Here is a 10,971-nt window from a genome sequence, read left to right as displayed (position 1 = left end):
TTGGTTTCAAGAATGACTCACCAATGCATAGGGAAGCTGCCCATTCGGTAGTCTGTGGGACAACAGCATGTAATATACCGAGGAGAGATAGAGAAGTAGAAGTATCACTTAGTCTCTGAGCATTCCATAAACTGTACGTATAGCTTATACCAATCAAAATAAAAATAGAGGACTAATCTAAACGAATATACAAGAATAAATACTAAACTAAGACTTAAGTAACATATAGTTGTAGACACCAACACCCAAACGTAATATACATATAAAGACAAGAAACACAAAACAGTACAATGGTGTTTTTTTACTGTTATTATTATTATCAGGTAGGCCCGGCGTTGCTCGGGCAAAAGTAACGGTAGCGAAGATTAAGATTATTAGGTTATAGTCAACCTTACCCGTTTTCACAGAATGCAAGAATTGGGTCCCCCTGTTTCTAGACTAATTAGAGAATTGTTAGATGGGTCTAAAAATATGTTCGGTTTCCCGCAAAAACGAAAAAACCGCATCTGCGTCTTGCACGTCGCTTTCTCTTGACAATTTCATTGTTATGTAACAATTCCATTGTTGACACTTCCATTGTCACTTCACACTTCCATTGTTGATGGAAGTGTTAAGATTTCATCCTGTCCCACTCCCCCGTGGGGAGGAATTTCGAAAAATCCCTTCTTAGTGTGCGTTCTCGTGACGTACCCTAACTGTGTACCAAATTTCATCTTTCAACTAACCGTTTGGGCTCTGCGCTGATTATTATTATTATTATTATTATCAACTCGTCTCGATTATATATATAGATTTATCTTGTCTAAGTCTAGACTACTCAATTAAGATAAATACTTAGATCAACATGCCCATGTCAAATGTGACAGCTTTGTTTCCTATGCTAACTTGTATTTTGAAGCACAAACTTGCACAGGAAACTAGCCAAAGATGGTTGTGGGCTGGATTAATTGGATTAATTTAACTAAGCAATATATGTTGAGGTAAATTGCTTCCAAAGTGTATTAATTGCTTCCAAAAGTGTATTAAAGTCAATGGCACTTTTCATGAACTATTGGAATTATCCAATTTGGGGTTGAATCAAGCACCAAGGAGACTTGCAAAACAGATCCAAGTTCAAAAATCACCACGACAATCTCTTCTCAACTATCTTCATAATGTAGGGAACCTTGTTTTCTTTAAGAACAATATATTGAATATATATATCTGGATTTCCAGAGCAGTAGCTCAGTACCTTAACTGCCTTGGCCAATTGGCCATCCAAATACTTGTTTTGTTTTACTCATGCCTCCTAAGTTATATGTTTTTTAATTACAAAGAATATTAAATGCTAAATATTTTTAAGTGATTATAAAATTTTTTAGAATAAATGCTTTTCAATGAAAGTATTAGAGTACTACTAGAATATTTAATTGTTGATTTTATAAAATTTAAAAGATAAAACATCACATACATTTTATTACGGTTATATTATTTTATAATAATTAAAACATTTTGAAACAATTTTTCCAACATTCTACATAATAACAAATAAAACAGGAACCAAACAGTGGCTCCAGTAAAATACGGTATATGATTCCTTCATGGTATTGCGATTTCACTTTTGAGAAGTGTATAATCTTAGAAATATATTATCTAGTTCAATCTAGTTCTTTAATATCATTGAAGGTTTGGCCTACTTTTCTGAAAAATTTGAGCCAGAAATATATTCTCAATACATTATACTTAAATTTTATGCTAGCTGAAGATTGTTTAGATAAAAAAAATTAAAATGAAAACTTTAACTAAACAGCCTTATCTCAGATAAGAAATCATACATCTCCAGGTCATAACATTAAATCAATGCATTTAAAATATTCTATTTTCAAAACTAAACTTGTGCTCCTAGTTGGCATAATGTAATGTTTCTCACGGAATAAATTAAAGAAAATTAGAATAATAGTATTTATGTACACATACAAAAATGGTGCTCATGAAGAGCATTTGGCATTCTATCCTAACGATCTATAGATACTGACGCTAGGCAGTCAAATGCCAACACGTTCGCGAGATTCCAGTTAAATCAAATTTGCCACCACACGAACTGTAACAAAAATTTTATTACACATGGTCAGAGCCAACGAATCGAACGGCTACATCACCGGGCAACACCCGGACAATTCAACGAACTTTCTCGCGCTTTTTCTCCAACGTTACCAGCCAACTCCGGTTAGTAAGTGTTGTCAGACAATCTTCTGGATCTCTGGCGGTGGCGGCAGAAGCCTAATAAAATTACAACCCAATTGCATTTATGACAGAGTACCATTAGATCGTTTGTCACGTGCTTAGCTTAGGGATACACTAAAAAACTTGGCAACTTTTTCATCTACATCAGTAGATGAAAAATTAAAAAACTTGGTAACTCATCTGCTAGTGTAGATGAAAAAGTTGCCAAGTTTTTAAAATTCTTTTCGCGCTTTGAACACTAAGAGGACCTTTTCAGCAAGTCCATTATGATTTCGGTCAAACTCACAATGGCGTGGTCGGATGATGAGGAATGGGGCACTATATATCCGAATGAACCGACTTTGAAAAATTCTTGAAGTTTATCGACCTGTCCAGATTCGATTCCGGATTTCCCAGAGCGTTAGGCTGCCACCTTAACGCTCCAAGAGTTGCCAAGTTATCAACAGTTTGCATTTACTAGGAATAAGAGTACGACGAATTTAATCTTTTCATTGTTTGGCCTGATCTTTTTAAAACTAAAATTTCAACTTCAAAGCATTTGATTCCTTAACGTTGAAAAACTGGTTAAGATAACTCCATTAGATAATACAATCGTCAATATTTTATCTAAATTTACCCTCATTGTTTCTTTCCTATTTTTTGCTATTAAGGTGTCAAACAAGGTCGCGAATATTCAATCTACTACTACTACTACTGTATTGAAAATTTCGATGAATTGCCTTAGGATAACTCTGTTAGTTCATATTTATTTTATTAGCTATCCTCACATCTACTTTTGTCTTCGGATAATATTCAAATTGCTGCATACAAAATATTTCACTTAGTTCATACAGATGGTATTACTATTATGTGTAAAACCCAAATCGATTTGCAAAGGAAAATTAATTTTTTATCACTTTTGTTTAAAAAGGGATTGTGGTATCAAAAACTGGAATCCAAAGCAGCAGTCGTTTACAAAATTTGGATAAATGCTTTTTGGAGAAGGACCAGATTGAAATTGTTGATCAATATATGTATTTGGGAGTTATATTCGATAGTACTTTGCCATTTAATTCTCACTTAAAATAAGTCATTTCTCTTGCCACTTAAGTGATAAAAATCTGATTTTTGCATCTACGAATAAGCAATATAAACGACTTTTTATCTGTTTTAGTTTCTATGTGTAAACAGTTATTTTATTCTGCACCAATTTTAGACACAAAATTTTTATTCGGTATATATTTTCTTAATTTTATTCAAAAATAAATTTGAGAAGATTCAAATTCAATTTTTCAAAAATTTAGCAACGAGTTGTGTAACTTTCCCAACTGTTATAAGATTCACCGTAATTTTAAAAATAACAGTTATATTATTAATCATAATGAATAAACTGTGATGTGGCGGAATCTGTTGTGAAATTTTGTTATAAAAATTTTTACATGATTAATTATTATAAAATGGCAAAAAGCTTAATTTTGAAGGTAAAGATAAGTTTTTTTAAAAAAATTATAAATTCTAATAAAGAGTAAAATCTTCATTAAGTTCGACCTGTCTCGAGACATGACACAACAACCCTCTATCTTTAACTCCCAAAATTTAATAGCATCAATGTTCCTTATACACAAGCAGCGTTGCCACAATGAAATTTCAAAATGGATTGAAGCTTCTTCAAAAAATGTACTATTTCTATGGTTGGTTGCTTCTGATATTTATATACCATCATACTCAATTTCTGTACTTATTTGGAATTCATATTCGTGCAAACAGTGGATGTAGGGTTTGGAATCGCTAGGCGAGCGATTTCCGCCCTGGTTTATTATAACGAACTTTCATAACGGAAAAGCCGTTGGAATCGGCCGTTAGAAACGACCGTTAGAAGATCCGTTGTGTTTCAAATCGACGACAGACGGACGATTGGCCGGCGGGAAATGACCGTTGGCGGCCGTTGTGGAAGAATTCAAATTTGATTGGCGGACGATTCGAACGTTGGGACTATTTAAGCCGTAGTTTCGGCGGGAACGAGAGCTCGTATCGTGAGTTCGTATCGGGATCGGCTGAGCTCGTATCGGGAGGATCGGATTGAGATCGTCGTTATCGAAGTGCTAACTAACTCTCTCGTTGGACGCTACGGAAATCTGGGGAAAGTAAACCCCAGTGTTTTAGTACGAACTTGTTCCTGACTCGGAGGTGCTGTTAATTACAAGTCTGTTTGTGGAGGTCGTAAGGAGTTTCTTTCGACGAACGTGTACGGGAATAGTCGGTTGTCGTTGGATTAGTGTTTGTGCATATTTAATTGTAACTCTAATTTGTATTGTTTTGTACATTTCTACTGTAAATATAAATTTTGTGTTTCGTCAAACCGACTGAGTGGTTATTTTGAACATTACTGTGGATGATCGGTTAATGAACAAATCGGATAACAAACACTTTCGAAAAATATTTTTGTTTGGACAACGAACACATGTTCAGATTACGGACACCTCACAGAACAAACACAAGTAGCGACATAAAATAATGAATACCGATTGCTCTTCCCTTATCTTCAAGCTAAACTTCAAAACTTTTCGGAGTGCGGGAGACGTCGACATCGACGCTCGATCCAATATATACTGATCGGATAGTATTCCTTCGAACTTTGAAACTCTCCCTTGTAATTCCTGCCTTTTATTTTTTTGACAGAAACAATTCTTTTATAGTATTCGCGAGATGTCGGGCGGGCACTCGTTAAGTTTTGCGTGGGTTTTTATTTTCGAGAGGTAAGAGTATAATAGCAAAGGTAGAGAGTGGGAAGATGTCTGATGTTGCTGGGTAGTATGACTAGAACAGGTCTACAGTAGGTCGCAGTTCAATCTTATCTAAGAAAGATACTGGATAATCAAGAAGACTCAAGCAACTTAAGGAGTAACAAAAATCGCATCTGAGAAATAAAGAACTTTGAAGAGGTCATAATGGAACCTGAAACTGATCTGATGACAGAAGAACGCCAAGAACTCTTGAATAAAGAACAGCAAGAAAACTCGGCGAGATATGTTTTCTTCTGAAAAAGAAGATTAATGCCGATATCTGCTATTTAAGATCTTTTGAAGAAGTGGGAAGATGTCAGAACAACGGTCTTAGAATGGCATCCAAACCAGGTTGAGGTTAATAGGCTTGGGGATCTCTACAATTACAATGCTATTACTTCCGAATTACTTTCCGATTAATTACTTCCGAAAAATTCTGAAGAAGAGAAAAAAGCAATCGACATTAGACAGATTCTTTAACCTCCACAACGGAAAAAAACATGACTAATAAAAATGCAAGACTGTGTATATATATATTTTTATTATTGCATATAAACAAACGTAGTAAGAAAGTATATATTTTTTATATTTGGTGGTCTCCAGAACGAATTAATCAAATTCCCATAAAAACGTATGGTAAATCGATAATTGGTTAACGAACAATTCGGATAGCGAACAAAGTTTTGGAACGGATTATGTTCGTTAATAAAGTCTCACTAGTCACACTAGTGAGACTTTATTAAACTAATTTTTTCGCATTTTCTCGTTAAGGCACGAAATATTATTTTGTACCGTAAATATTATAATGTATTTAAAATGTACTAAAAATCTAAGTGTACTTTCATTGTACTCGAAAAAGCAAAATGCACCCGAAAAGTACAAGTGTACTAGGAATCGCAATGCTGTACACAAGCTACCCTGCCAAATTTTCTTTCTTGATCTTTACCCAACCCGAGATATTAAATGAAATAAACGCCACCCCCACACACAACACTGTCAATTACAATGTATACTAATATAAAACACAATTTTAACTACTGTATTTGTGTAAATGCAAATCCTAAAATAGCACGCGAAACTGAGATAGTAGTATCCACTAGCGAGGTATAACACGAAATTCATTAGAACGAATTTAAAATAAAAACATTTAAAAATATTTTATTGCCTCTTTATTCTCTCTTTTTTTATTATATTTGCTAATCCTTCGCTGGATTTTAATTTCGCAAATATGTGAAATGATTGTACAGTACATACCAAAACGGAAATATGCGAAATGCGTGAATAAGGAAGTTTCTACTGTAAAGAAACTTATTCCGAAAGTATTCCGATTTTTCAAAAATACATCTTATTTCAAGGTATATTGATTTACGTAGATTTATATATGGTAAAGAGTTTGGTTATAATAACTATTGAAAATAAAATAATTAATTTAAAATATTTTACTAAATAATAAAATTAAAATCCAAAATAGTTTAGTTTGAAAAATTGGAAAACAATATAACGAAAAGCCAATCTCGATCATAAATTCATTCATTCAATTGATCGAGAGAGATAGATCACATGCGAAATGAATAAAATGATATCATATAATTAGATATTCATTGCTATTCTACGTAGACAATAAACCATCTTGACTAAATCAGGTTAATTTTGTCGATTTAGTTAAAATATAATCCGAAATTAAATTGTTGTTTTCATGACGCATGTGAAAATAGAAACAAAGAAATATCTATTCGTCTTAAAGAGTGATAGATTACGTAAGTACTTTTAAATGGCGGGTACTGTTTCTCAGATTTTTCCTGTCCTAAACGGATAACTGAGTATTCAAGGCTTATAAAATATTCTAAGGACAACACATCATTTACAGATTTAGATTAATTTATTTGAATATGTAATAGCACTAATGGAACTTAATATAGGTTTACAATGTTCGAAGCAGGAAAATAGAAGAGTAATATTTGAAAGATTGAGAAATAAGAGAAAACAGTAGTGAAATGATTTTAAATTAAAAAAAAAAGAGAAAGAATATTTATTTTCATTTCTAGCACTACTTATAAAATTACATAGACTACAATACAACTTTATTTAATTAGGAAAGATGAACAATCAAACATCAGTCATTTACAATCACATTTTCAAGATGCTACATTGCAGAAACATTTTTATATTCCATTTGGGTTATTTCAGTTGAATTAAATTACTGTATAGATAAAAGTCTGGATTTCCTCATGTTTTAAGAACATTATGAAATTATTAATGCTGTAATATTGAGTCAATGTTAATTTGGTTAATGTTCAAACAGAGCATCTATCATGTTTTTACATTATTTTGTTTTTAATGGCTTTACTATTGGATGACCAGAAAAAATTTATTTATCAAAATACAATTAAATTATTAATTCAATATAAATACAGTATTTTCAATACTACTATCTGCGCTAATAGGAAGTATACTGCTGATAATAGAGGAAAACATCAAATACAAAAAATGAGAAGTCCTTTTGGTAAATGTATCATGACCAGGAATCAATTTAAAACTACATTTTATATTGAAAATGTTTAATATTTTTATTATAATTTGAATTTTTTTCACTGATTTAAAAAATAAACTTGTTATTTATTATTAATATTATTGATTTTTCAACTAGATTTCAACTAAATCTGAGCGAAAGATTTTAGAAGAGAATGTCTGAGAAACGATCACTATGAGTCTTTCTAAATAGGTTTAATATCTACAAATTATTTCTTGTTAAGTGATTTTCAACTTTCTCAACAAATAAAAACTTGTATGACAATGCTGTATCATCTTTGTTGGTGTTTTCATAGTTGAGGCAAAATAAAGTAAGAAACATTCTTGTTTAAAAGCAATTTCTAGTTTATCCAATAAAGCTATACGCCTAATAAAAATCATTCGTACTATAAATCATGAAACGACAGTTTTAAAAAGAAAATCAGTTATAATTTAATGAAATGACCGAAAATAAATTAACAAAGCAATCGATGACTATACAAACAGTAAGATTATTTATAATCTTAAATCACGAAATTATTTTAATCAATGTTATGTTTTGTAGTACAAATAATCACAACTGTAACTTATATCGAAATTTTAAATATTAAAATGAGATTTAACTGCTGTTGAATTGACTCTGCCAATATTGCTTCGGTATTGTTCTCCGCTGAAATCATGTCTACTCTAATATACTACATACAAGATCGTGTCGTCAATCATGTTTCGTTTAATAATTTTATTCGTTAAAATATTCATTACATTAGAATCTAATTTACATTTTAACATTTAATTATATGTGGTTTTCTACAAATACAAGAAATTAATTATATTGAATAATTGCTTGAATGATATTTATATATTATTTAAATAATTGTTTTAACAACAGCCGAAATTAAATGGCCTCAATAATTATTTAGCAATAATAATAGGGGAAAAAAGTGAAATTTACTCCGCACGCGGCGCTAGTATCGATGAGGTCGTAAACAGACTAAGCGATACGTTGTCGGTTGTAAAGTACCATTTGTTTTTTCTTTAAACGAAAATCTAATAAATATTTTAAGTTTCAAAAATGCCAAGTACGTGGTGCTGTGTACCACATTGTTCTAATAGTGGTGGTCACAAGTTTCCAAAAAATCCAGCATTGCGAAAGAAATGGATTCACGCCGTTAAAAGAGCAAATTGGAAACCAACTTCATCCAGTCTCGTGTGTAAAAATCACTTCACACCTGATCAGTATAAGGAAATTAATATCTTTGGTAAGCACATTATTTAAAGAATTATAATAACTGTACAATATTTTTTTCAAGCTATTAGCAATTAAGAAGCTTCAAACACCTCGCTTGAAAAATACTTGATGTTTACATCAAAAGTCTCTGTTTAGTTTTAATATCTAGGCGTGATAAGCCCTAACAGTAGAGGCTAGTTTTGAGCACTTACATAGCATTAATGCTAAGTTAACAAAGGATAAAAAATATATATAGTATCATGGATTTAATTGTTAATTCTTTATGCTAAATGAAAAATAAATAGATTTATTTTACTTTATTAGGAAACATCCCAGCAAAGAGACAACTGAAGGCTGATGCTGTACCAAATGTATTTCTTTGGTCTAAAAAAGAGGCACCTTCGGTTGCGAGCAGACGAGCAAGAAGAGAAAACCGTGAACGCAAAGTTCAAGATAATCATGATGCATGCTATATAATGGATACTGGTACATTAGAAATAGGAGGAGAAGTAATAATAGATGAGGAGGAGGAAAAGGCTACTTGTCTTATTGAAAATAATGTGGCAAGCACTATGGTCTGTGTAACTACACAGACCCATACTTTTGAAGTCCCAATGTCAGTTGAAAGATTTGAGTTTGACAACAATGCTATACATTACTATACTGGGTTAGAGAACTACAATTCTTTCAATTTTGTACTACAAAGTTTGGGACCAGCAGCATACAGCTTAAAATATTACAAGTTTCAGGTTGTAACACTTGCAGTGCCAAACCAGTTGTTCTTGACTTTAATAAAATTAAGATTGAATACAGCAAATTTTGAGTTGAGTAGGATGTTTAGTGTATCTGAAGAAACAGTACGAAACGTTTTCATTACTTGGATCAATTTCATGTATTTACAATGGCAAGAGTTGGATATATGGAGTGAAAGATCTCTTGTTGATACATACATGCCTAGAGATTTTAAAATGAAATTTCCAAATACTAGAGTTATCATTGATTCTCTAGAATGCAAAATAAGCAAACCAAAAAATCCTGTTGCACAGCAGGCTACATGGTCATCATATAAAAATGACAACACATTAAAAGCAGTTGTAGGTTGCACACCAGGTGGTCTAGTAAGTTTTGTTTCAGAAGCCTATGGTGGTTCTGCAAGTGATCGACAGATTGCAGAAAGGTCTTCACTGTGTAAAATAACAGAGGCAAAAGACTGTGTAATGGCTGATAGAGGTTTTAACATTCAGGACTTGCTAATTACTAAAGATGTTGTGGTAAATACACCCACTTTTATGAGAGGAAAAGCACAGCTGAGCAGCAGTTTGTTATCTCGAGACAGAAAAATATCTAGTAAAAGAATACATATTGAACGTATTATAGGAATGGCTCGTACATATAAGATTTTGAGGCAACACATGCATCCGACAGTAACCAAACTTGGCAGTGAAATTATATTTATATGTTTTATGTTATGCAATTTTAGACTATGCATTGTTGGCAGAGATGCTTAATTTGTTTCACTGTTAGTCTAGCTCTATTAATTCTGTATATAATGTTTTTTTCATTCTAGACCCTAGCCTAATTTAAGTTTTCCATTTATAGTATTTTTAAATTTTTGTCTGCTTATAAATTCTAAGATTAAGAATGTATACTAGCATACACAGTAAGGTCTTCATTATGGAACTTCAATTCAAAGTAATATAGTGGTTTTAAAATTTGTACTATAGTTGAATAAATGTTTGTAAATTTGTAAACAAATAAAAAATTTTAATCTTTAAAACAAAATCTCTTTTTATTATTTAAAAAATTTACCATCTAGAAAAATTTTACATAAACTCAAATTGTAAAATAAAAATAACAATTAGCTCAATTATTTTATAAACTTAATGTTTATAGAACATCTTTTTTAAAAGAGCTGGCTTAAAATGCTCATGGAAAAACATAATTAGTGTTTCAGTCATGTCTGCAATAAATTTATCATCTCTTGGAATGATAAAAACTTTGAAGTCACTTTTTGTGTAAATAAACAGGTGAGCAACTTGTCTATTTGTCACTGCTAATTGACCTTGGATTTGATAAAAATAATCATGATTCCGTTTTAAAGTAATTTTGTCATCAGTACATTCCAAATATGGTACATTTTGCACATTCACAGGAAGTTTAAAACTGGAGTAAGGACATTTAACTTCTAATATTTTATCATCATCCACAAGCCCATCTGGACTTGCAGCTAAGAATGGATATTTTGGATGA

The 10,971-nt window shown here is 31.8% G+C and overlaps 1 protein-coding gene across 1 annotated transcript; it reads left to right on the top strand.

Annotated features, from left to right (window-relative positions):
- The first annotated feature begins 8,525 nt into the window (after positions 1-8,525).
- On the top strand, positions 8,526-10,229 carry LOC136978632 (uncharacterized). The gene is made up of 2 exons (XM_067274372.1): positions 8,526-8,752; positions 9,046-10,229. Exons 1-2 carry the CDS (start codon positions 8,566-8,568, stop codon positions 10,227-10,229), a joined length of 1,371 nt encoding a protein of 456 aa, XP_067130473.1. The 5' UTR covers positions 8,526-8,565.
- Positions 10,230-10,971: the final 742 nt, after the last annotated feature.

Source organism: Centruroides vittatus, unplaced genomic scaffold, assembly GCF_030686945.1.
Source record: "Centruroides vittatus isolate TY-2023 unplaced genomic scaffold, ASM3068694v2 contig_549, whole genome shotgun sequence".
Classification (NCBI taxonomy): domain Eukaryota; kingdom Metazoa; phylum Arthropoda; class Arachnida; order Scorpiones; family Buthidae; genus Centruroides; species Centruroides vittatus.
The sequence above is the reverse complement of the archived record's forward strand: the minus strand, read 5'-3'. Positions and strand labels throughout refer to the sequence as shown.